The 27165-nt window shown below is 43.2% G+C and overlaps 2 protein-coding genes across 2 annotated transcripts; one reads left to right on the top strand and one right to left on the bottom strand.

Moving 5' to 3' along the window:
* The first annotated feature begins 631 nt into the window (after window positions 1-631).
* Window positions 632-9075, top strand: bco1l (beta-carotene oxygenase 1, like). The gene is made up of 11 exons (XM_044187559.1): window positions 632-819; window positions 2718-2846; window positions 3000-3129; window positions 4206-4353; window positions 4433-4580; window positions 5412-5632; window positions 6831-7097; window positions 7177-7282; window positions 7361-7455; window positions 7605-7716; window positions 7858-9075. Exons 1-11 carry the CDS (start codon window positions 756-758, stop codon window positions 8010-8012), a joined length of 1575 nt encoding a protein of 524 aa, XP_044043494.1. The 5' UTR covers window positions 632-755; the 3' UTR covers window positions 8013-9075.
* Window positions 9076-9335: 260 nt separating this feature from the next.
* On the bottom strand, window positions 9336-26910 carry eif5b (eukaryotic translation initiation factor 5B). The gene is given in 27 exon segments (XM_044187460.1): window positions 9336-11982; window positions 13720-13881; window positions 13978-14116; window positions 14238-14402; window positions 15007-15083; window positions 15280-15411; window positions 15526-15657; window positions 16102-16263; window positions 16351-16533; window positions 17650-17781; window positions 17866-18007; window positions 19220-19287; window positions 19393-19503; window positions 19791-19898; window positions 19983-20281; window positions 21298-21357; window positions 21462-21548; window positions 21647-21739; window positions 22115-22265; window positions 22360-22437; window positions 22522-22649; window positions 22743-23104; window positions 23106-23248; window positions 23417-23584; window positions 24369-24432; window positions 24928-25044; window positions 26753-26910. Coding segments are annotated over 27 exon segments (3606 nt in total). The 5' UTR covers window positions 26788-26910; the 3' UTR covers window positions 9336-11874.
* Between the last annotated feature and the right edge of the window lie 255 nt (window positions 26911-27165).

Raw genomic sequence — 27165 nt, 5'->3', positions numbered from 1 at the left:
TGACATTTTATAAACAAAACTGAGAAAATAATTGGCAGATTAGTCGATAATAAAAATAATCGGTGGTTGCAACGTGCAATATGTTGATATGCTGTAATTTAAAGCTATGTAATAAAGATTTTACATATAAATAACATCAATTGTGGACTTCATAAATGTGCAATATGTACTGTTCATATATATATATATATATATATAGATGATAGATTTAATTGTATAGTTTAACAGCAGAGTTTATCACAGTTTGCATTTAGACAGGTGATAATGGGAATGGATGTCACAACTGTTATCTGTTCACAGATAATCAGGCGTCTTTATGATCAGATTTGGGTTCAAGGATTCATCCAGCAGCACTTTTTATTTATATCAGCATGTTCCCCAGGTAATAAATCTATTTAGATTTATAGTGTCTCAACGGAAACTAAACACGGTGATTTATTACAAGAACTCCAATACAAATGAAAAGTAGTTGGGCTAATTTTGCCAGATTTTACTGTGTAATGAGTATTTAAGTCTTATCTGGTGGACTGTGGCTTTAAGTAGGTCAGATGTCTTTTATTTTGAAAAGCAGAGTGAAGTCCACAGCAGAGCCGTTACATAATCCACAAAGTTTACATGTTTGGTTTTCTGACACCTGGGCATCATCACGCAGACGACGACGAAGGCTACGCAAGATCAGCTGGTGTCAGTCTGTGTGTTCAGCAGCAGCAGTGCACTCTGGGAAATATACGAGGCTTGTCGGTCAGGAGAGAAACATGCAGTCAATATTTGCAAAAAATGGGTTGGAAACTCCAGAGCCGGTGAAAGCTCAAGTGAAAGGTGAGACAGCTGTAGAATTGTTTTAAAGGGTTTATAAACAATCACACCAGCTGGTTTTTAAGTTTTAATTAGCTGTTAATAAATTAATTTGGGTTCAGATTTTTCGATTTTTCGGTTCAGCACTTTTCGATAATGTTCGATAATTCATAGAATTAAAGAGCTAAAAAGACAAAGACAAGATGATGTAAACCAGAAAAGTAGTTTTGTCCTTATTAACGACTTATGATTAATATAGAAACTGTAAATAAATGATGTATTAACCATAAATAAAGCCTTTTTTATTATCATAACTAAAACTACAAACTATCTAAAAGTATAAAGTAAAGTAAAGCCTTTTTAGAAAGTGGTACCAAATGCTATGTACACTCAATAGATAACTATTAAAATAATAAAATAAGTAAAATTTTGAATGTAGGACTTTTACTTTACGTATTTTTGCACTGTGGTAATTCGCTGCTGGTCTCAGACTCTGTACAAGACTAGGGCTGAAACGATTAGTCGATTAATCAATTAGTTGATTGACAGAAAAATAATCGGCAACTACTTTGATAATCGAATAATCGTTTTAGTCATTTTTTAGGAGGATTTTCTGCCTTTCTTCGTCATATATGATTGTAAACTGAATATAAGCCACTGACCACTGTTCTGTAATACTAATAGTAACATAATAATGTTTCTGTCAGTGTTCACAATATTAGGAACAAAGAAATGCATCTGTGATTTACAGTATAGCTCCTGATACCTTATCATGCACTTTTTAGCATTTTTATCTCCTACAGTCCCTTAACATTTCCTTATTTTCTCACAGGATTATATACATTTATTGTTATTTTTATTTATATTAGAAATCATTTAAAGTTGCAGGTCGATGTAGTTTTTTTTATTTCTTTTGCCTTAACAGCAAAAAACAGAACTAAATTTTACAGCCGTTTTGCAGCAGCTTAGTTTTTTGTTATTTAAAAGATCGTAGAAAAGGTTTCAGTCGATTAGCATTAACAGTGATGAGGGAGGTGCAGCCAGAAAACAATAGGCCTGATTACTGATTACTGGGCCATCATGGAAACTATTAGGTCAGTTTCAGGTGAAACTAGCTAATCAGCAGATACTCAGGTAGACTCCTCCCTGAGGGCGGGGCTTATGCAACACAGAGTAGCTTAAATTTCTGAGTTCTCAGACCATTTTCACAATTGAGAATGTCTTCCGGATGGGAGCCGAAACGTCTTGATTCTGAAAACAGCGTCCAGACGACTACGACTGAAACCTTTTCTACGATGCAACACTCCTTGGACGAATGAGGGACCACACCGTCTTATTTAAAAGATATACATTTGAAATGTTAAGATACACAGGAGTGTCACTTTTCATAGTGTATGAAATGAAAATGTGTGGTTTGTAAAAGGGTGTGTTACAGTATGTTGACTTTTAATTTATGCATATTAAATAATTATTTAACATATAAATAAATAGGTTTTAAACCATTAAAAATGTGTATTTGCGATATTAAAATAAATTCTGTAGTGTTACAACAGATTAATGTTCAACATATAGTGTTTTGTAAAATAAATTTGCGTAAAGTACAATATCGATCATATAGTTTAACAGTGGGGAGTGTCAGTTGGATAATGGCTCTGTGTTGATTTTCTTTTCTTTACGGATGGTTTTTAATGTTCAGTTGTTTCAATTCATGGAATAAATTAAATGTATCTTTAATATGTATTTACTTTATTTGATTTTATCTTCTTGTTTACATTTTTGTTGTGACCTTAAACTTGAACTTCAACTTGTTAGTATCACAAACAAAATGTGGTTTGCAGTCAGGCATTAAACACTGCAGGAATACGATAAATAACATCAGTTTAAGGTTAAAAAAAGGGCTGCGTGTGACCCTTGACCTGCAGGCTCCGTCCCGTCCTGGCTGCAGGGCACTCTGCTGAGGAACGGGCCGGGTCTTTTCTCTGTGGGCAGCTCCGAGTACAACCACTGGTTTGACGGCATGTCGCTTATCCACAGCTTCACCTTCGGCAACGGTGAGAATCTCCACACTGACGACAAAATTAAGATTTACATAATTATGACAACATTATTATGGGAGAAAAGTTAAACTTAAAGACTTGACAATCCATAAGCTCTGGTACCTGGTATTGTTGCAGGTGTTTACAGTTGTGATGTTGTTGTTTCAGGCGAGGTGACTTACAGAAGTAAGTTTCTGAAGAGTGACACCTACAAAAGGAATATCAAGGCCGACAGGATTGTGGTCTCCGAGTTTGGAACCATGATCTACCCAGATCCCTGCAAAAACATCTTTTCTAGGTACCGGTCCATCCAGGAGACGTAGAGATGTTTCAGTCCATCGAAGAGACGTAGAGATGTTTCAGTCCATCCAGGAGACGTAGAGATGTTTCAGTCCATCGAAGAGACGTAGAGATCTGTTTCAGTCCATCCAGGAGACGTATAGATCTGTTTCAGTCCATCCAGGAGATGTAGAGATGTTTCAGTCCATCGAAGAGACGTAGAGATGTTTCAGTCCATCCAGGAGATGTAGAGATGTTTCAGTCCATCCAGGAGACGTAGAGATCTGTTTCAGTCCATCCAGGAGACGTAGAGATGTTTCAGTCCATCCAGGAGACGTAGAGATCTGTTTCAGTCCATCCAGGAGATGTAGAGATGTTTCAGTCCATCCAGGAGATGTAGAGATGTTTCAGTCCATCCAGGAGACGTAGAGATCTGTTTCAGTCCATCGAAGAGACGTAGAGATGTTTCAGTCCATCCAGGAGACGTAGAGATCTGTTTCAGTCCATCCAGGAGATGTAGAGATCTGTTTCAGTCCATCCAGGAGATGTAGAGATGTTTCAGTCCATCCAGGAGATGTAGAGATCTGTTTCAGTCCATCGAAGAGACGTAGAGATCTGTTTCAGTCCATCCAGGAGACGTATAGATCTGTTTCAGTCCATCCAGGAGATGTAGAGATCTGTTTCAGTCCATCCAGGAGACGTAGAGATCTGTTTCAGTCCATCCAGGAGACGTAGAGATCTGTTTCAGTCCATCCAGAGTAGGGCTGTCACTTTTTCACAAAGTTGAGTTTGACTGAATTTAAACTTTTAAGTCGTTCAAATTAATTTGAATGCAATCCATATAGCGTAATGTGTGAGTCTGAGATACAGTGAGCCGTGAATGTCACATAACAGCCCTAATGCAGGCCATGTAGAGATCTGTTTCACTCCACAGGTCTGCTTCAATGTATCCAGGACACATAGGGATCTGTTTAGGTCCATCCAGGCTGTATAGAGATCTGTTTCTGTCCACACAGGACAGATATGTTTCTAAGTTAACGTGAGGTTGATTTATTGGTGGTAAAGTTAAAGGAACTTTTCTCACACTCTCACTAGGGCATTCACGCACCTCTGCAACGTCATCCCTGACTTCACCGACAACAACTTGATCAACATCATTCGCTATGGTCAGGACTACTACGCCTCCTCTGAGGTCAACTACATGAACCAGATTGATCCTGCTACCCTGGAAACTGTTGGCAGGGTAAGTTTCCACCCGCCTCCACAAAGCTCCAAAGGGTCATTGATCAGGCATAAACACTTCCTCAAACTTATCACTTCAGATTAACTACAGGAATCACATCGCTCTGAACTTGGCGACGGCTCACCCTCACTATGACAACGAGGGCAACACCTACAACATGGGCACCGCCATCATGGGCTTCGGCCGGCCAAAGTACGTCATCTTCAAAGTCCCAGCTGATGCTTCAGGTATGGTGGCCACAGTAATCTGATACAACTTCAAAGCATCCAAAAACCCTCAAAGATGTTGGGTTCATGTTGATGTTGGAGTGGAGGACAGAACTGTCAATAATCAGTTGTACAGTCTGGTGGTAATGACATCTGTCTCAAGCTAATTTAACCAGGTCCTTACCAGACTACAGTGAGGGAACAAGACTCTTTTTGTTTTAGATTATTTGCAGCAATAAAGTTGCTTAATTGTACCAGAGCTCCAGAAGTTATGTCTTTATCTAATTACAGTACTGAGTCTAATTGATTTATGATGCTGACTGATGTCTGCAAGGAGACTTGATAAAAGTAAAGTCAGACTGCCCCACAAAGAGATTAGCATTGTGACGCTCTTCAGAAATCATTATGCAAACAGGATACCTGGTTTCCCTTTTTCAGGTTAAAGGATTAAGATTATACGACGGAGGATGAAGCCCACTGTCGGGGAGAGCAAAGTTACTTAAAGTTGACTAATATTTTGTTTAAGAGTAACCAAAATTAAATCTGTGTGAAGCCTGACATCTACAGATAAAAAGCGAGAACTGAGCTGTCCATCTGCTATTGTATAGCATATCTACAATATATCTATAATAACATCTCATCACAGACTTATCAATAACACAATAACAGTTTAGAACCTGCTTTTCATTACTAGATGTCAGATTTACAGACTTAGACTCTTTCTTGACTCCTTATATGCTAAGATTACAATTGCAAACTGAATAAAAGGAGCCAAGAAAATGTGTTACGTTAAATTACAATCTGATAGTAATAATAGAATTAATACTTACAATACTGAGTTGTTTGTTTCAGATAAAGAGCATAAGAAGCCGGCGCTGAGGAAAGTTCAGCAGGTCTGTTCGATTCCTTTTCGTTCCACTTTGTTCCCGAGCTACTTCCACAGCTTCGGCATGACCGACAACTACATCGTGTTCGTGGAGCAGCCCTTTAAACTGGACATCATCAAACTGGCCACCGCGTACTTCAGAGGGGTCAACTGGGGGAGCTGCCTCAAATTCAATAAGGACGACATTGTAAGTCCCCCACTGTTGGCAGAACAATGATGTATCTATACTGTACGCATTTCCAGCCAGGTCTTTTATTTCTTAACTACAATTAATGATGATTAAAATCAATCAAAATAGAAAAAACAAACTTTGTAAAACCTAAAACAATACATGGTTTATATGGTGTCATTCTTATGGAAAATGGAAACATAAAAAGTAGAAAAAACAGAATATTGAAACTTGAAAACAAGGCGATTTGTACCACTAGGGGGCAAAAAGACTCAAAAACAAACAGAGACAAAGCACTGATACCATCAGCTGATAAAGTTATTGGTGCTAAAATGTTAGCAACCAATGGCCAACGTCCACATCGAGCGGACACAAAGCAACATGATCGTCATCTGTCAGCTCTGTGTTTGGTCTCCAGCAGCTCCTGAGGGAAACATCTGGCTCTTTAGCTGCTAGATGCTCCACTATGTTCAGCAGCTGCTCTCTGACTGCGTCTGTCTGCTGTTTGCAGTTAGTGTACAGTGGCTTTATCAGAAAACAGCTGCTGCTGGAAACACTGAGACTGAACCAGACAGGAAATATGCCTCAAAACCAAAACTAGGAGCTAAAAGAAGCTAAAAAGCTCCATAGAGCTGCGGAGTTGGTGTAGATTTTCAGTGGTTTCAGCACTACAACAGTTTCACACCACAGTCATTTTGATTCACTGTTAATATCAAAAACGTAACTCATTACAGGTTTAAGATAAATCCATGACTTTATGTCCCCAAAACTTGTTATAGTGTCCGAAACATGAATTTGTTATATCCAAAAAGGGTTTATGGCCCAAAACTTCAAAATTCTTTGCAACTGTCATACACACAACACCTGAGTACCACTGCATTTACTAAAGTGTGCCAGTTTTAGTTATTTTAGTTTGTTTGAATTAGCATTAAACTGATTGCGTAACTGCTTAAGATGATTTTGTATAAATTCATCATTCCTTTGTTTAACAGTAAACAGTTTTCTGTAACTTTGATTCCAAGCAATAAATCATGGGTTGTGTTGGCAAAAGACTTCGCCCTATTCTGGAAAACCACGAATTTAATCAGTATGATACAATAATGTGGAAAAAACAACCACTTGCTTAGGTTTAAAAAAAGATTCATTGTTCAAATGGGCAACTTTGTGAGACAAAGCAGAAGGACAATATAACTGTACCTTCCTCTTTCCTTCCCAGACGTTGTTTCACATCATCAACAGAAAGACAGGAAAGGCAGTGTCCACTCGTTTCTATGGCGACGCCCTGGTAGTTTTTCACCACGTCAACGCATACGAGGCCGACGGCCACGTGGTGTTTGACCTAATCAGCTACAAGGACAGCAACCTGTACGACATGTTCTACATCCAGAACATGAAACAGGACACCAGCAGCTTCATCCAGTCCAACAAAAGCTTCTGTCCGCCGGTCTGCCAGAGGTTCGTCCTGCCTCTCAACGTCCACAAGGTACAGTTGGACCGAAAACTACAGTTTTGAATTTCCACTTTATCATTTTACGAAGAGTTTGTGGTGATGTGTTTTCCAGGAGTCTCCCAGAGGATCTAACTTGGTGACTCTGACGGACACGACGGCCCAGGCAGTGATGCAGGAGGACGGCTCCATCTACTGCCAGCCAGACGCTCTGTTTGAAGGTTCATTATCTGCTGTTTCAGTCTTTCATTTAAACAGCGTTTAATCCTCCCCGTCTAACGAGTCTGATTCCTCCTCAGGTCTGGAGCTGCCAGGCATCAACTACAACTTCAACGCTAAAAAGTACAGGTACTTCTACGGCTCCAGGATGGAGTGGTCTCCACATCCCAACAAGGTGAAGCGCCTCAGACTGCGCGCAACAAACCACCCACTAGTTGCTGAGATATTCTGGACCAAAGTGGTGGACCAACCAACCGACACTGCCATCCCTACAGCTAAAAAGCGCCTGACCTCAACTTAAATTCACTCTCTCCTGTCCAACAGATCGCCAAGTTTGACATCGTCACCAGGAAACACATCGAGTGGCGGCAAGAGAACTGCTTCCCTTCAGAGCCGGTGTTTGTTGCGTCTCCGGGAGCCGTGGAGGAAGACGACGGTGAGGGCTTCGCTTTGTCTACCGAACAACAGCAACTCTGTCGCTAATTTTTGCTTCGCACGTTTTAAAAACCACAGCGACGGAAACGTGAAAGGATCGTTTCTGCCCTGGTTCTGACCGTTTGTGTTCTCCTTCTTGCAGGGGTGATCTTATCGTCTGTCATCTCTTCGGATCCGAACATCTCTCCGTTCATGCTCGTCCTCGACGCCAAAACATTCGAGGAGCTCGCCCGAGCCTCCATCCCCGCCAACGTCCACATGGACCTTCACGGATATTTCATCCCGGCCGCCGTCTGACGGCCAACATACCGGCCGGATTAATTATTTATTCCTTTACGTAAATTCTGTAATATTCTGCTTCTGTAATGGAGTCTACCTCTTTACAGTTTTTAACTTTAGGACGCAAAAAGAGAATATGAACCCAAAACATGAGAAGGCACTTGAGTCGCTTTCTTTAGTTCCTCTTTTTACATTTTTATTTCTTTTATACACATTTTACAAGACTGATTCATTAACTTACAGCCAGATTTCCATTAAACTTCCTGACCCCCTTCGTGACCCCCAGAGGATGAACCCTTTAGATTTTAATGGCTCCATCACCTGCTCTATAGCGCCGTCCTCAGGACAGATTCTGCAGTAAGTGGCAGCAGATTTTTTTAGATAACATTTTTGTTTTTTAGCAAGACATCTTTTCTTTATCAATACGCCACCTAAGCCAAGTGTTAACATGTTTTTACGCACATTAAGAGACAAGGAAGATTCTTCTCAAACATGTTTTCTGAAGAATCCTTCGCCTTTTTGTTCCACACCAACATCAGTGTAGTTAAACATTTTGCTCAGCAGCTTCTTTCCAGATCTCTTAAGATTGATATTGGAATGAATTTGCTGATATGTCAAACATAATCAGCAAACAATAATCGTGCCGCTTCCACAGCTCCTCCGGCCGCCGTCCTTCACTGTTAAATTTTAAGCCTGCAGGTTGTCGAGGAACAATTATTGCTTCCGCATCATCCTGAGTGAATGATATTCAGGCTGCAGATACTCATCAAATTAAATTAAACAAACAGCCTCATGTGGTTGTGTTCGTACAACACTTTTCATGTAGAGTTTTACATTAAACATATAGCTTTTTGTCTGGGTCTTTAAAGGCTTGTACCATTATTTACAGTTTTAGACTAACTTTACATTCTGTTATGTTCCTGTTGAGTAGAAAAACTAAATTGTCATGGGAAACTAAAACTCTGCTGCAAGCTCTGTAAGGCAATGTGCTGCTTTGATCGAACTCGACTTCTTCTGCAATCATTTTACTTGTGACGAGTACAACAATCCTACATAAACAGTAAAAATGTCCCACATTGAATCTGTCTTTTTTGTTTGTTTGTTGTTTTGTTACGTGTAGATTGTTTGACAGAATCAATCAAATCAAACTTTTTTCATTTAAACTTTCTGATGCTTTTTAGACAAGGCATGCAGGGGTGCTGAGCTCCAGAAAGGCTTTGACTTTAATATTTAGGCCTCAGTTACAAAATTAATGAGCGTAGCTGCTTTTCACATTTGAGCTAAATACCTTCAGATGAGAATGAGGCAAATCTGAAGCAAAAATTATTTCCGGATAACAGATTTCACAACTTTTAAAAACTTTTATTACACAGATGGACGACTTTCTAAAAAAGCCTGAAATGAGCTGCTGTGATAATCTTCTGTAGAGATGACTGGAGTTCAAAGTGTACAGGAAGTACGTTACACAGAGAGCTGAACACATTAAAGCATCACATCAGGCCTGCTCAGTTTTCATTACAAATATTCAACATCAGGACTAGTGGGTAAAAATCGTATTTTTCAGAGCTGATGACGCACCGTACCTTTAAAAACGCCTCGCTGGTGGGTTTCGATGTTAACGCCAGTTGGGCGTTCCTGTTCGCTGAGGTTTCCGGACCTATTTCGTCCTTATTTTTCCCGACGACGCACAACAGAGTTTGTCAGTGTTTTACAGCAGTCGAGTGAAACCTCAGGTGTCAGAGGGTCCTTAAACGCACCATCAGGGAGTTTTCAAACCAATCCCTGCTCTCAACTGCATCACCATGACAACCGCATAAAAACAAAGCAGATTAAATGCTTGAATTAAATGTTTTAAGCTCCTATAAGTTGATTTTTATAGAAATGAGCTGAAATCAACGGCTTTCTGCAAAAGATGAAAATCTAGGCAAATTAAAATTGATGATAATTTGGAAAATGATCAGCAGGAATCTAACGTTTGCAGGGTTTTGTAGTTCATGAATTAAACATGGAGAGCAAAAAAAGAAAAGGTACATTCACACGTTAAAGTTCAGTTCTCGAATGCTATCTGGTGCCAAAGTTACACCTCCTTCAAATTTCAGTGTTTTTAAGTAAACTAAAAGGTCAAAATGAGCAACCAAAAGAAAACCACACAGTCCTGACATCAAACCAAAAGTCTTAAAACCTCAATACTTCCCGTGTCCGTTAGGGGTCGGCACTACGGATAAAATCCTCTATCACGGTATATGTAGTATTATATCACAATATAATTTTTCCCATAAATCAACTGAGACACTGTTGATGGATAAAATAACCACAAGAATCTGTTTTTTTCAGCAAATTAAATAGCATTTTGTAAAATTGCCCACAACAGTCTAATACAACCGGACGTATACAAGCGATAGCTACCGCGGTAGACGATTTTACGTTTAAGGTTCTGTTTATACTGTATGAGGTTCTGCATGTGGGGAAACACGGCTGCAGCTGCAGACAGTAACATTTTTACTTTTTGGCAATAAGTGTTTGTACTTTGCAAAGTAAAGTAGTGTTTCAGGTTTGTGAGACTCAGGTTTCCTTTTGTCTCCAGTATTTCCAGTATTTATTATGGAAGACTGCGGCTGCCGATATTAAAATGAATCAAATTTAAATCTAATTTTCAATTTGTGTGTATGATGTGCGACAACATTTTTATTTTAACGTTTAGAAATGCAAAATTGAGGAATCATTTTTTTAGTGTACTCTTAAGCACAATGCTGCCCTAATGACAGACTTTTCATTTATAAAATCGACAAAGTGCGACCTAAAGTAAAAAATTTAACCGGACATTTAAACTGGACTTTCGCTATATCATGATTTAGATTGTAGCTTGTTTCTAAAGAAATTAAAAGATTCTCTCAGGCTTATTTTGTGAAATCTGTCAAAGACAACTATTGTGAAAATGACCGTAAAAAAGGAAATTTGTAAAAAAAAAAAAAAGGACATAATTAAAATTCAGATGCAAAAGTCCGGTTTGTATTTCAAAGTTTAGGTTGCGCACGTCCTGTTTTAAGCATAAAGTGAGAAATATAAAACAAAAGGACCATTCTTGTGATGTCTGATAAAATGAAATAAAAGTATTTAAATTTAAATTTTGTTTGTAATATCGACAGCCGCAGACTTCCATAAAAGGCCGATTCAAATCTTAATACTTTGTTATTCTTCTGCAGATGTGAACTGAAAACTCTCAATCTGCAGGTTTCATCAGAATCATGGGAATTTATTACATCAGCAGTTGCAGCAAAAACAGCTTAAAATCTTCCAGAGGTGACATCCTCCGTCACCCCTACACACACACTTTACCCTCCAACATGGCCGACAAACCGCACAGCAAAGCAGTCAACGCCGAGTCAGCTCTTTAAAGTCGACACCATCTGCTGCTGCTTCAATGATTCGGGTGTTTTTTGAAAAGAAAGACCCAGAAAAACACATTTTTTCCTCCTCCTCCAGCCCCGGTGCTGCTCAATACGATCCCACAATGCACTTGGTTTGGCTGAATAACTGGCTCCGCGGACCCGTCGGCCTCGTTAAGCCTCAGTCTGGGGAGGAGGGGGGGCGGAGCCTGGGACACGGAGCAGCAGCCACAAATCAGAGCAGAGAAGAAGAAAAAATAATAATAACAACGTTGATGCTGAAGAACAGGCACGTTGGAGTACTGTGAGTTTGTGGTCTAAACTATCACTGTTTACAACAGTGGAAAAAACTGTTCGTTTCTCGCAGAAAAACACTTTCACGTCTTTTTTCGGTTGTTTTGTTGGGGTTTTTTTTTTTGTCCTTCCGTCGTCGTCTCGTCATCTGAGGGAGGAAGTGTGTGTTTATCTGTGTGTGTGTTTGTGTTTCAGGTCCTTCAGATGATCTCGAAGGTCTTCTTCAGCTCCATGATCAGCTGCCAATCAGTCTTCTGCATCTCGTCTCTGAACCAGTTCTTCAGAGCGTCGATGGACGCCCGCGTGATCTGAAACGCACAAACACACAGACGTCATCACTGTGAATGCAAACCTTAGTACCATAAATTCTCAAATAAAAGCCCATAATGAAATATCTGTACTATAATGTCTCACTTGATAAATTCAGGAAGCACTAATTCCATCAGTTCAACAACTGACTTCTGCTCTTTGTTCACTTCCTCGAACAGAAATACTGTTTTCATTCACTGAACTATTCCAGTCGCTTCTACTTTGCCATTGTTTTGACCTCTGCGGTCGGTGAAACTCCACATTTCCTGCAGATGTTTTACAACAAAAGCCCATCAGGAGAGGAAGAGGAAGTAGTGAGCGTCCAGACTGAAAACAACGGAAGAGCACTGCAAGATTACGACATCTGGATCTCATAATTAAGTGAAAACTATCTCGTACTTATCAGAAAAGGTTAAAGTGGTCATCAATCATTTATATGTGAGAAGACAGAGGCATGATTGGGCTTTCTGGTTTAATTTCCTTATGGGTTTGACATGTTGGCGGATGTGAAATAAAGCAGTGGTGTTCTGCACATCGTTGCTGGTGAGTTTATGTATTAGACACGTGGCATGTAGCACAATTAGCGTGTCCGAAGTTGTGCAGACATCTAACGTCGTTGGGATTGTTCAGACAGAAAACTCTGACGTGTTCAAAGTCTGGCTGTTCGTTCAGGAGCAGCTAAACCAGTGCGAGATGCTTCACGGATACAAAGTCATACGTCTGAAATGCATCCAAACTATCAAAGAATTTGTGACCCTAAGTGGTTAATAGCTACCAAAATAAAGCATCCAATAAAGTACGATAAAAAAACATTTGCAGAGGCAAAACACTAACGTAAGTACAACATCCGGACAATCATTTTATTTTTTATTTGCGATGATTTTAAAAAGGTAAACAGTTGAAATACTGCGTTCATGTTAGAAAGTCATCTACCAGGAATATCTGATGAAAATGTGACACGTGTTTTTAAACGCAGGGCTAAAGTCTGTCTGAACACGGCCTTAAGCTTTATTTACCCTTGATTTAAGGGAGTCCCTGTGTAGATTCTGTGCGACATCGGAAGGCTTTTAATGTGAAAATATCTGTGCAGGAAGTGTTGAGTTTCACTGACAAACAGTGAAAAAAATGGCAACGCAGAAACGACTGGAAATGATTAGTGAATAAAAACGGTATCAGTGTTAAACTCTGTTGTTGTACTGATGGAATTAGTCTACAAATAAAAGCCCGCCTCTAATGAAGGCCTGGGCCACTATTTGAGAATTTACAATTTGTTAACTAAAATAAAAAATATTTTTCAACAGTAAAACCAGACTGATATGAAAGTTTAAGTCATCTAAAAAGTAGCTGAAATACCATTAAAAATAAACTACGTTTGTGGAGTTCGTCATCACTAAACCGAGCTAAAAATACAACTTAGCTCGATTTCTGACAGATATGAAAACATTCCTACCCTTCTCGTCTTTCTTTCCCTCAATTCTTTCCTTCTTACCTACTTTTCTTTTCTTTATTTCTTCATCTTTCCCTTCCATTCTTCCTTTCTTCCCTCAATTCATTTCTGTGTCCTGCCCTGTTGACGAGGTGCTACCTTGACAGCTTAGCTGACTGTGAAATCGCGTGCGTATCTTTTCTCGTTACTGTGGCGGCGGAAGAAGCGACGTTTTGTCAACAAAAACAAACTGCAAATTCCGAAGAACGGTTGCGAAGAACCCCTCGCTCCTCAGTGGGCGTGTCCTCACCTTGCTGACCATCATGTCGGTGGCTTCAAAATGGCGGCCGTACATCTTGGGTGACTCTCCGGGAATGGGCTCGATCTTGATGCAGATCTCCTGGCCTTTCTTGGCGCTGTCGACAGACTTATGATTCATCTCGATGCTGGTGACCACGCCGATGTCCACAAACTGAAACATATATGAATAAACATGTAAATAAAACCGATAGTTACCAACTTACACAATTTACAAAAAACACACGCAGTCTTTCCGAATGAGTCTCACCCCTTTGCTGGGGACGCACAGCGGCGTGCCCTGTCGCAGGACTCCGGCCTCGATGGAAACTCCCATCACGATGGGATCTCTGGAGTTGAAGATGAACTGAGGAAGAACTCGCAGCTTCACCGGAAACACAGCTATGTGCCTGACAACACACAGATAAACAAACACTGTCAGAGAGCGAGAGGGCTGCACGTCCGACTCAAATAATAAACAACAACAACAACATCGTCAGATTCATCGTGTTCGAGTGTGCGTTTCCCTACTTGAACTCGTCCTGTTTGGCCTTCTTGTAGTCCTCTCTATACTTGGTGAAAGCGTCGAACAGATGGTAGATGATTTCAGCAGAGAAGATCCGAACTCCCAGGCTGTCGGCCATCTCCTGACTCTCCCTCTCCACCTTCACGTCAAACGCCAAGATCACTGCGTACCTGCCCGCACATTTCAACATCATCACCATCAACCAGCCCCGAGGCGAGTTTAAATCCCAGGATCAATAATTATATTTATTAAGTTTATCATTGGCTCAAAGATATGGATGCACAGAACTGTCATGATAAGCTACGTTATAATCCTCAGTATAATAACTACAGACGGTTTAAGACACATCAAGAACAAATCTGTCTAAATGAAGGTGTGCTAGTCGTAATCTGCCGGATTAGACCAAACACCGGAAGAAAAACTGCTAAATATCAAAACTTTCAAAGATCTAAATAACTGTGCAGAGCTTGTTTTTGTTCCTTTTCAAGTCCTGATTGTCAGGTGTTTGATTTAAACTTCAGGTGTTACTGTCCATTTAGCTTTTTACTGTGTGTCTAACTGTCCATGAAGCTCCTTCAGGTATCGTTGCAGAATCAAATAAAAGCAAAAACTAAAACAAGCCAAAATAAATCTTTAAAAAGACTTTGCATTTACTATTAATATATATATAAAACGAGTATATTTAAAAAATATATATATATATGATGACTCATTTTCTAACATAGACAGAAACAGGAAATGACAGTAGAAACAGAGTATGAGAGAGTGACACACTGTACGTCGTGCTCCAGCATCGTCGACGCCCTCATTACGTCCTTCTTATGAACTGGACCGATGTTAATGCCAGCGTACTGCAGGAACACAGAGACAGAGGTCAAAGGTCAGCTCCTCTGTGGTTTTCAGCTCCTGCTTCCTGTTGCTTTTCAGAACAAATGTCCTGGAACAAACATTAGCTAGACGGAAGTGTGTCACATATACAGTAGCTTTAATATCATTCAGTTTACAGCTACTGGAAACAGACAGACGGGTAGACAGACCGGTACTCACGGGGACTTTAGAGGTTCGGAGGAACTCGAGCAGAGCCTCCAGCGATCCCAGCGTGGACGCCTGGACGTAAACTCCTTTCTCCTCCAGTTTGATGGAGCTCAGAGTCTGTTTGAGCTCCCGCACCAGCTCATCCTGAAAACCAGCACCAGTCAGTCAACTGGGATTCTCACACAGCCAGTACAGTCTGCTTTAACAGTTTGTGAGCCAACGTTACCAACTGGAGTTAAGTAAAAGTGTGTGTGTTACCCTCAGCACAGGGATCTCGTCGTCCTTGTGAGCCACCAGCAGGGGGAGCCCCGCCAGCGCCTTCTCCAGGTCTTTACCCAGAATCTTCACACCCTGAGACGTCGACACCTCCTTGTGCTTCTCGTACTGGCTCTACACACATCAATCAATCAATCAATCAATCCACACAGCAGGCAGCTCATCAATACATCTCTCAGGGTGAAAGAGTAGATCACAAAACACATAACTAAATGTGAAACGTACTAATTGTCTAAAGTTGTTGTTTTAATGACAGAAAACGTTTCATATGTTGTTATCTGGATCAAAATCTGCATCAAAAGCTCCAAAAATGTAATGATGCAGCGTTTCGACCTGCAAAGCCCAATCAGACAATGTTATGTTATGTTACGTCTCAGCAGCCAGGTTCCTAAACCTGGTGGAAAGCCCGAAACCAGAAGAGTGGAAACTGTCAGAATCACATGATACAGTATGACTGCAACGTTCAGGTGTCCACATACTTTTGGCCAGATGTCACCAGGGGTCACGAGGGGAGTTTTGTGGGAAATTGCTGCTTTTATTTTGAAATAAACCGTTTACCTTGACTCTGAGCTCCTTTAGAGGGGGGGGCAGCAGCAACCCTCTGATCTGCGTTACGATTGGTCCTTCCACCCCTGCGACGATGATGGTCTCTCCCTCCCGCAGGCAACCATTAATCAGGATGACGTCTATCGTGGTTCCCATACCGGGCAGAGCTTTCACCTGAACACACAGACCACATCAGGTATATTCATCGAGACTGTGGAGGAAAACATCAGAGTCACAATCAGACAAAAATCAGACGCTTACCTCCATGACCTGAGCTCGCAGCTCGTCGCAGTGTGCTAGCCGGCGGGCTAACATGGTCTGGGTGAGCTCGACCAATAGGGCGATGAGGTTTCCCATCCCGTCGCCGCTGTGGGCCGAGGTCGGAACCAACGACACAAACGTGCGGGGGTCTTTATTCTCGTAGAACAAGGCGGCGTTAAGACCCTGAGGAACAAAAACAACGTATTGAAGGTCACACGTGGGGTTCCTCAAGGCTGCGTTTCGGGCCCATTATTGTTTATTTTGTACATAAATATATTCAGCACTTTCGGATACTGTGGAAAAAAAACCTTCATAAGAGTTGGTTTGATTTTAACAAACTGCCAATTTAAGAACGACTGAATTCATAATCTTTGGTAATCACATGACAAATTTATATTCGATGCTGAAAATTTGTCTAAAATGTAATTTTTGGGATTGATAACATAACTTGTGCTGGATGACATAAATTATGTCAAAGCAAAAATGTTAAATTGCAATGAGGTGAAAAATGAAGGATTTCTTAAATTAAACTTCTTTATACACCTGATATTGTTCACTTTATGTTCCACACAATATTAACTGTGGAAAAGGAGTGAAACTTCTCATCATGTGGCAAATTCACAAACAAACGATAAATAACGCTGAGATTGAACGATTTTTGGAGTGATTATGTCGGTGAAAAACTAAGGATCTATACACGTTAAATTGTTCACTTTTAGTTGGAAGGACGGGCTGATAAGTTTTGTGAAGTATAAAAAGTGTTTTTAAGAACCAACAAACCATCTGTTGATTCAATTAAAGGCTCTAAAATTGGTAGATTTTAAAAAGGCAAAAATAAATCTTTATCCAGAAGTTATTTAAATTGAGACAAAAACATTAATATGACTTGAGGTGAGTTATTTTGTTGGTTGAGGACTGATGTAAACAAATAATTGTTTTTAAATTGTATTTCAGTTAAACGCGTACACACCTGGCTGTTTCTATATTAATAATTTAATAAATGTCAGAGTGTTTGATCAGAATGGCATGTTGGCATTAGTGAGGCAGGAATACTGTAACTTTTAATAGGTTATTGTAATATTGTAATTTTCTTTGGAAAATATTGGGTTGTATTGATTTCTACTGTGTTGTTTTTTTTGCCTAAAAGTAGTTTTAGACTGAAAAACTAAACGTAAGCAAGTTTCAAGCGTCTGCCGTTTGATTTTCGTTCAGTTTGGAGCCGAACCGAAGCCGACGGGCGTCTGTAAGGTAGCGTGAGCAGGTGTCTTTGACGATGAGTGATGATGTAATGACGGCCACCTGCTGAGCAAACTCCACGATGACGGCCTTGGCTCTCTCGTCGAACTCGTCCTTTGTGTTCTTCTTCTGCTTCTTCAGCGTGGCCACGACGTCCGTCTCGGGACTCTTCTTCCAGTCGTACAGACGGTCGATCTGACGCCACAAAACAACACCGTCAGAATACAAGAAGAAGAAGAAGAAGAAGAGGACACACCTGATGACGAAGAGGTGACAGACCTTGTTGAGGGCGACGATGAAGGGACACTTCTTCTCCTTCAGCAGGTTGATGGACTCGAGCGTCTGAGGCTCCAGGCCGTGCATGATGTCCACCACCAGGATGGCGATGTCGCACAGAGAGCTGCCCCTGTTCCTCAGGTTACTGAACACACAGATAATTAATTAGTTAATCACTTCCTGGCTGCAGCGTCGCAGACGTGCAGATCTGCTGCTTTTCCTCTGAATGACTGTAAGAACTGTAATGTAAAGGCAACACTTTAAGACAGAAACTCGTTCACCCTAAGGACAAGATGCCCACACAGAAACAGAGCGATGTTGTCTACTCCATTCAGTGCAGTGAGGAAAAGCGCCGTGCGTTTGCATCTAAAAGCTACAAACCGCACATTTGAAGACAGCGAGGTGAAGATTCTGAGTAGAGAGAAGAGTTGGTTTGAACGGGGCGTCAAAGAAGCCATTTTTGTGAAAAAAGAAAACCCCTCTTTGAACAGAAATGGTGGTCTGAGATTCAATCTGCCCAAAGTTTACCACAGTGTGTTAACACCGTGGTCAAGCCGATCACATGCTAATCAGGCACTTAACAGTGATGAGGGAGGTGCAGCCAGAAAACAACAGGCCTGATTACTGATTACTGGGCCATCATGGAAACCATTAGGTCAGTTTCAGGTGAAACTAGCTAATCAACAGATACTCAGGTAGACTCCTCCCTGAGGGCGGGGCTTATGTAACACATTACCTTAAATTTCTAGTTCCCGTCCAATTTTTTCACAATTGAGAATGACTTCCGGATGGGAGCCGAAACGTCTTGTTTCTCAAAACAGTGTCCAGACGACTACGACTGAAACCTTTTCTACAACTGTAATGTTTGTTAATAACGTCGAGCTTTGGACACGACGACACGGTGAAGGCGTCGCTTTGGGCTCTGGGTCGTCGTGACGGCGTTTCTCACCGTTTTCACCAGTTTTCCAAACCGATCGATCGCTGGATCGACGGAGAAAAGAATCAGCAGATGGATCCAGAATGAAAAGCATCATCAGCTGCAGTCCGATACAAACCGGTTCAACATGAGCTCCAGCTCCACCAGCTGCAGCAGCAACATCCTGCTTTACATTAATGCACGAGGAATAATAACCTGATGATAGAATATATAACAGCACAGCAGCCACAGGGACGCTGCACTGATTACACTCAGACTTTTACTGCAGCAGAGTATTTTCACAGTGTGTGTTAGTACTTTTACTGCAGTACAGGACCCGAGTACTTCCTCCACCTCTGGACGCACTTACAGGACGACTACGGCCGATTCATTTAAAAAGATGAGTGATGGTTCTGACGGTCGTCGCGGTGTCTGCGTTACCTGAAGGACTCGTGTCCCGGTGTGTCGATGATCAGCATGCCGGGGATCTTCAGGTTGTCTTTGTCAAACTGCACAAACACAAACAGCCAAATTAACACCGAGCTAACACACGGCGCGTGTGTGTGTGTGTGTGTGTGTGTGTGTGTGTGTGTGTGTGTTTGTTGTCGTCGTACGTTTTTAACCATCCTGGTCTGATCCTCAATCGTCTCTTTCGGGACGTTTGTGGCTCCGATCTGCTGAGTGATTCCTCCGGCCTCCCCGTCCTGGACATGAGTGTGTCGCAGCTACACACACACACACACACACACACACACACACACAACACAGAAAACACACACACACACAGATGAAAGGGTTACTACAGGCCGTTACAGTCAGTAAACTTGTAGTAAGAAGCTAAACAGTGAACCAGTCTGTCCACAGGATAACAGGCAGTTAACTGGCTGTTAACAAGTTAGTAAACAGCCAGTTAACTGCAAGTAAACTGGAAACCAGTCAGTTAAGCGTAAACAGCCAGTAACAGTCAAGATACTGTACAGTAAGCCCTCGGGAAACAGTCAGTAAACGTCACCTTGTCGAGGATCTTGGTCTTGCCGGTGTCGACGTGTCCGAGCACACAGACCACCGGTGCCCTCAGCCGGTCCACGTCTGTGTTCTTCAGGTTCTCCGCTCGCCGTTTCTATGGAAACACACACAGCTGGTCAGTCGGAGACGGGGCGAGGGGGGGGGGGGCGAGCTCCCGCTCCTCCTGAGCTCCTCTCACCTCGATCCTCCTCTTGGCTCGGTCGTACAGCCGCTCCTCCTTCGTCCTGCCGTCGTCCTCGCTCTCGCTGCTGTCGTCCTCGCTCTCCTTCGCCGCCCTCCTCTTCCCCTGACTCGCCGCCGTCGCCTCCTTCTCCCCCTCCTCGTCGCTCTCCTCCTCGTCCTCCTCGTCTTCCTCCTCATCCTCCTCGTCCTCTTCGTCCTCTTCCTCGTCTTCCTCCTCCTCGTCTTCCTCGCTGCCTGTAGGCTGAGGCGGAGCAGTGGTCTCCTCCTTCACCTCGATGTGGACTTTCTTCAACTCTGAAACCAAGAAACGTTTTAATAAACCTGCCGACGGTTTACCTCGAGTACTTCTTTCTGAAACTACTGCCGACAGTTTACCTCGAGTACTCCTGAAACTACTGCTGACAGGTTTACCTCGAGTACTTCTTTCTGAAACTACTGCTGACAGTTTACCTCGAGTACTTCTGAAACTACTGCTGACAGTTTACCTCGAGTACTTCTTTCTGAAACTACTGCCGACAGTTTACCTCGAGTACTTCTTTCTGAAACTACTGCTGACGGTTTACCTCGAGTACTTCTTTCTGAAACTACTGCTGACAGTTTACCTCGAGTACTTCTGAAACTACTGCTGACAGTTTACCTCGAGTACTTCTTTCTGAAACTACTGCTGACAGTTTACCTCGAGTACTCCTGAAACTACTGCTGACAGTTTACCTCGAGTACTTCTTTCTGAAACTACTGCTGACAGTTTACCTCGAGTACTTCTCCTTTACAACAGAAACTGCAGAAGTCTGGTGATGTTTTGTATTTTTCGTAGTAACAAACGCCGTGAAAAGACCGAAACAAACAAACAAACAATGTCCACAGCTGATTAGTTTCCAGTAATCAACGTTAACTAGCAAGCCCAGTGCTTTATTTTGTTAATCAATGAATCCTTCAGTCTAGAAAATGTCCGAAAACCGTCTTCAGATGTCTGGTTTTAGTTCAATAACCCAAAGATTTACAGAGACGAGACGCCGGAAGCAGGAAAAAACTATTCCCCAATTATCACGTAATAGGCGAACGGTATTTTCACACTGCGCACCCCGACACTAACTTCATATCAGTCGTTCAAAGGCCGCACGAAGAACAGAACTGTGTTTTATTGTCTGTATGTGAACAATGTAAATGAACGTTTATGTCTTCCTTGTAAAAGAGACCATTTATCTCAAGAAACGCCATGGTTAAATCCAGATTAAACAAATAAAACTATAATCTATTAACTGCTCCAGCGCTATAAATGAGTGACGATGAAACACCTGCAGCCGCCTCACCTTTCTCCTCGTCAGTGGCGATGGCCTCCCAGTCGTCCACAGCAGCGTCCGGCTTCACCTCTGCACACAAAGAGAGGAAGAAGAAGAAGAAGTCGTCACCACGGTGAGAAACACAGAGTTTCCTCTGCCCTCCCTCCCTCCCTCCCGACTCCTCCTCCGCTCACCTGGCTCTGCCGCCGGCCTCTCGGCCTCCGTCTCCATGGCAACAGGCTCCGGGGTCTCCGACGTCGGCGACGTCACCTCTGACGTTTCTGGGACGGAGGGAGAAAAGAGTTTTGTTTGGTTTTTTTTTTTGTTTTGTTAAAGAACGAGTGAGTTTCAGTCGTTCAGCGATGAACGGGAGCTGCACCTTCAGGAGTCTGAGCGCTGGGCTTCTTCTTCCTCTTGTCTCCGTAAACCGGCTTCTTCTTTGGCATCGAGTCTTTGGATGGCACCTCCACACCTGCGCGGCACATTCACAGTTAGTTAACTACACGGTGCCAGACAGTAAGTAGGGGGAGATTCGGGACACACGGCGCGCTTTCGCGCCCGCTTGGCTCGCCGTCTTTAGACTAGCGTGAAGGCTCGCAGCCGGACCGAGTCCAGGTCCACCTCCAGTCAGGATCCAGCAAACGGACCAACCGCGGGACTTTACGATGGAAGACATGTTTAAAAATGAAAGCGCTGTCAGGAAAGAAACCCCTCTTGGAGTGGAACTAAATTTAGACCCAACTGCAGGCGTGAAAGTGACCTCTAAGCCTCCGCTACTCCTTTAACTGACTGATCACTGATTGGTCCTCCAGCCCGCCAGCGATGTGATTGGTGGACGGACTCTCACCCTGAGCCTGCAGCAACTTGAGCGTGGCCTCGGCCCGAGCTCGAGCCTCCCTCTGGGCTTTCGTCAGCAGCTTCCCCTCCTTCTTCAGGCGCTCCTTCCTCTCCTTCTCCTTCTGCTTCTTCTTCTCCTTACGCTCCTGCTCCAGACGCTCCTAACGGGGCGGACGCAGGGGGGGGGGGGGGTCAAAGGTCACGGAGGAGACGACACATGAGACGAAACAGAAGTGAAAGGAGGAGGTGTTTTACCTGCTCCTGCCTCTGCTTCTCCATCTCCTCCAGCCTCTGCAGCCGCTCCTCCTCTTCCCTCTTGGCTCGCTCCTCCTCCTGCAAACAACAACACCGTTATTCTCAGACGTCCAAGAGACTCCCATCGCAACTCCCATTACTGCGTTTCCCAGAATGCCCCACCTCCTTCATCTTGGCCAGAGCTTCCTGCATGGCCTTCACTGTGGCCTTGCTGGGTCCCTTCTTCTTCTCCTCCTTCTCTCCCTTCTTCTTCTTCTTGTCTTTCTTCTTCTTGTCGCCCTCGGCCTCCTCTGCAGAAAGACGCAGAAGAAGAAAAAAAAAAGCGTGAAAGACAGCAGCTTTAAGATTCATTGATTAACTCGAAGAAACGAGCCTGCGCTTACCCTCCGCTGCTGGCTCCGCCCCTTCCTGTTCCTCCATCACGTCTGCAGGCGGAGCCATCTCCTCTGTCGTCTTCTTCTCTGGCTCTTTCTTAGCCTCCACGCCGGCCTCCTTCTCCTTCTGCTTCATCCGCTTCAACCTCTCCTCCTCCTTCTTCTTCCTGTCCCTCTCCTTCTTCTCAGCCTTCTTCTGCGCCGCCGTCTTCAGCTTGAAGCCTCCTCCCTCCTCCTCCTCATCGTCCTCCTCCTCATCCTCGCTCTCCGCCTTCGCCGCCTTGCCTTTGTTCTTCTTCTTCTTGTCCCGCCTGGAGGCGAACTCCTCGTCGTCCTCCGACTTGTCGTCCTCCTTCCCTCCTCCTCCTCCTCCTCCTCACGCCTTCATCCTCATCTTTGTCCTCCTCTGCGTCCGACGCTGAAGGCTTTTTGCCTTTCTTGCCGTTTTTGGTCTTGAGGCGAGAACATGAGCCGCTGTCTTCGTCAGAGACAGAAGGAGGAGCAGCAGGAGGCGCCTGGAGACGGGGAGAGAAAAGGTTCAAACAGTACGGAGGCTCAGGAGGGACAAAAGGCTCGTTTTGTACGCTGCTCGCACTGACTTCATCACGTCGGCAGGGAAACCGACACTTTGTGCTTAAAAACTTTACTTTACTAATATAAACTGTCTACAATCGATTCCTCACCTTCTTGTCATCTTTCTGCTCTCCGTTCCTCTCTTCATCAACCCGAGCTTCACCTTCATCACCCTCCTCCTCCCCAGGGCTGCCTCCGCCCTTCTTTCCCTTCCTGGTCTTCTTCTTCTCTGGTTTAGGAGGCTCGACGCCCTCCACGTCCTCTGCGGCGTCTGATTTCTGCGGAGGGAAAGAGAGGCGGGTTGAATTCGTTTCCGCGCAGCTCGAGCAGCAAGACGCCGGCGCTTTCAGGGATCAGAGGCCAAATATCGGGATTTAAAACCAGATAGCGCCTGCGGACCAGAGAGAAACAGCACTAGCAGAGTTACTTCAATACGACTGAATGTAAGGAAAGTAACACTAGATTGTAAAAAAGGAGCCGAATGTGTTCTTGATTTGTCAACTCACCACGTGGTCTCTGAAATGTTATAATATTATAACATGCGACAGAGAACGTTTAATGACTAATCGCTCTGACGAGGATCTCGTTAGTTTTGTCAACGTAACCGAGCAACAATCACAGGAAAATGTAAACATAAATAAAGCAACGAACCTCCTGAGACGAGCTGCGCTGCTCTGGGATGAAAAAGTCAAACTTGCTTTTCTCTTCGGTTTCACGGTTAATTGCAAATGTATTCGAAAATATCTCAGCTCGCCATTTACGGAAATGTATTTCTTTACAGTTACATCTTTTACTAGCACGGTTTTTGTACGTGAACGTTATTTTTTTACAGATCGGAGATTTGTGAGCACGTGACTTTCTGTCTCTGTAGCCTTTTGCCGTCTTCGCACCTTTTTCCACGTGTTTGTGTATCGGGAAAGCCTCGCCGCTACTAAAGCACTCGAACAGAGCTAGAGAGAGAGAGCGTCGCTAGCCTCGGCCTTCATCAGCACACCCGTCTCTTCACTTCCTGCTGGCGGAGCCGATTAGTTACGGAGGAAAACACCGCTCAGGTGTGGTTACCTTTGCCTTTCCTCCCTGAGTCTCCAGAGACAACTCCTCCAGCTCCTTCAGGATGTCGTCCTCACTGCAGGAGGACAAACACAAGATCAGTAGGTGCGTTTCCATCCGGCTGTTTTTTACAAACCTCAAAACATCGCCACGTTTTTTCCCGCTTGGCTGAGGGAAATTTAACGCTAAAAGCAAAACAGAAACAGGCTGAGCGAATAAGTGACGACGAACATGAAGCAGCGACGAGGAGGCTGTAACCTTCCTCACATTAACACATCAAACAGAAACATGGTTTCCCTTCGCCTGAGCTTCCTCTGGAGCTCTTCTCACGGCGCCGTCCCGCTGCGTCCTCTTCTTCTTCTGCGACGCTTTAGCGGCAGGAGGATCGGCTCCACCAGCGGTCCGTCTTTAACGTCAGCGGACGGAAACGCAGATTCATTTTCCGTACATCCGGTTAAAGACGTGCGCTGTGTTTGGATGGAAACCAGGCTACAGAAGCTGAAGAGGAAGAGAAGAAGAAGAGGGGAAACAAAAGAAAGAGAGAAGAAGAGCAGCAGGCGCAGCGTCGTACTCAAAGTCGTCCTTTTTGGCTCCTTTCTTCTTCTTCTTCCCTTTCGGCTCCTTGGAGGCTCCGGCTCCTTCGATCTCCGCAGCCAGAGCGTCGATGTCGATGCCGTCGTCTTTGGCGCTGAAGTCAGATCAACAACAACAACAATCAATCAATCAATCAATCAATCAATCAATCCCTGAACTCAACGCCTGGTTATAACCTTTAAACTGTGAGTGGACACGCAGGTGAAGCGACGTTAGCGCAGTAAGCAGGCCTCTCTCTCTCTCTCTCTCTGTGTGTCAGAACAATACGAACACAAGAAAAGCTGCTGACTCGCCATTTTCCGCCACAGCCTTTTATTTCCCATCAGCCCTCTGACGCGCAGCCAGCACAGTCTGATCCGAGAGCAGCCGCTGCCTCTGACGCCCAGCGTCGCTCTTCTCCTGCACTTTAACAGATTTCCCCCGAAACGTTCGGCTAAACGCCGTTATTACTGGTTTGGTTTCTGTTCGTAGCTGAAAGTGTTTTTGCACCAATAATAAGAAGAAGAACAAAATAAGTTTAAAAAGACTTGTCCTTTCCATCCTGAAGATAATATAAATAACGTCTTTAGCCTCTTTCTATCAACGGCGTTGCTGCATGCACGTTAATGTAACACGGAGTTTACACGAAGATGTGAACAGATGAAACTGGTGTTTTAAAGACTTTGGACACTAATGTTTATCACAAACAGGAAGGCCACCACACATTACTGTCACACATATGTAATATATATATATATATATATATATATATATATATATATATATATATATCAGCTGGGAGGAAGTGCATTGAAAAAGTCACTTAAATAGAAATATTTGAGTTATCAAAAGCGAAAAAGTACTCGTAACCCAGAGAAACGACTCCATACAATAATATATCACATTGCTGGTGTATTATTCCTGAAGCATCAGCGTTTTACTGTTGCAGCCGCTGGTTTTAACGGCTCTATACACAGTTTAATCTATATATCATGTTTTATAAAGTGATCACATACTGGCTTTTTCTTGATCTGAAAATTTCTAAAGTTTCTCAAATGTAAATGTGCTTATTTACTTTTCAGTTCTTGGGTTGTAGCCACGTTATTTAAATACATTTCTCATTAAATCCAGGACATTACACTGCAAAAGGGTTTCCTCCCATCACGTCCAGGTTCTGGGAGACTTGCAGGACCATCTGTCCCCCTTTACTTGTAATGAGATGACTCAGGAGGAGCTCCTCAGGTGTGCGAGCGAACAGCGGCAGGTGAGCAAACACTCAGCATTACATCAGCCTTAGCTGCACACACATGAACGGGCTAACAACTAGCTTAGCTGCTCAAGTCCAGCCCCCTAGTTGTGGCTCGTGTTAGCATTTAGCAGCTAGCTTCCACACGTTAAAGTTCACGCTGTTAAAACACAGTTTTAGGGGCCGTTTTTCTGACTGTCAGGGTTCCTGAAACACAGTGCTCAAAGCTAACGCTAAGCTAGCTAGCTAGCTGACTAACTAGGCTGATTTCCCAAGCTAACAAACCCAGCACCGAAGCTGTGAACAAGCCCTTACAGGCTGGGCTTGGCCCAGGTGAGCCCGTGTCGACCCGCATGATTGTGTAATTCATCTTTTCAGGCTGTTTAAGTTAACACCTGCACACACACTTCCACTGACTCGTGGTTAGCATCTGCTAGCGCAACTAGCCGCTAAGCTAACAGTGAAACCAGCGGGCTAACGGGCCTTTTTTTGAGGCGCTAACGGGGCAGGAAAGTTCACCCCTGTCGGGTGTTAGTTTGGACAGGTGACGTGGGGAGCCAGGTGGTGTTTTCTCTACCTGTCCTCTCCGGATTTCTTCTGTTTCTTCCCCATCCTGCCGCTGCGGTTCTCCGGGTCTCCGGTTCTCTCTCCGGTGGTCGACACACACGACTGCGCGCATCAGACAAAGATCGCCTATTTACTGCCACAGAGGAGAGGACTCACTCCGCCGCTTTCCCCTCACCGTCCGATCTGTGAACGCGCTGTCGTTTCCATAGAAACGGAGTACGTGCAAACCGTTATTTATTGTCCAGAAATTTAGAAAATGTAAAACAACATTATAATAAACGTACATAAATATTATATTATATTATACAAAGCAATTCAAATTAAATATATAAAAATAAACATATCTGAATAAATTGCGTACACGTTAATGTAAGTATGTAAAATCTCAAATAATTTGTCACTTTATTTATTAAAAATGTTATA

This window comes from Siniperca chuatsi, linkage group LG24 (genome assembly GCF_020085105.1).
Source record: "Siniperca chuatsi isolate FFG_IHB_CAS linkage group LG24, ASM2008510v1, whole genome shotgun sequence".
Classification (NCBI taxonomy): domain Eukaryota; kingdom Metazoa; phylum Chordata; class Actinopteri; order Centrarchiformes; family Sinipercidae; genus Siniperca; species Siniperca chuatsi.
This window is presented reverse-complemented; position numbering and strand designations above follow the sequence as displayed.

Coding starts and splice junctions, on each gene's coding strand:
- bco1l (XM_044187559.1), top strand. CDS start 756: ATGCAGTCAATATTTGCAAAAAATGGGTTGGAAACTCCAGAGCCGGTG. Junction 4,354..4,432: donor CCCTGGAAACTGTTGGCAGG/GTAAGTTTCCAC, acceptor TTATCACTTCAG/ATTAACTACAGGAATCACAT. Junction 7,717..7,857: donor AGCCGTGGAGGAAGACGACG/GTGAGGGCTTCG, acceptor TCCTTCTTGCAG/GGGTGATCTTATCGTCTGTC.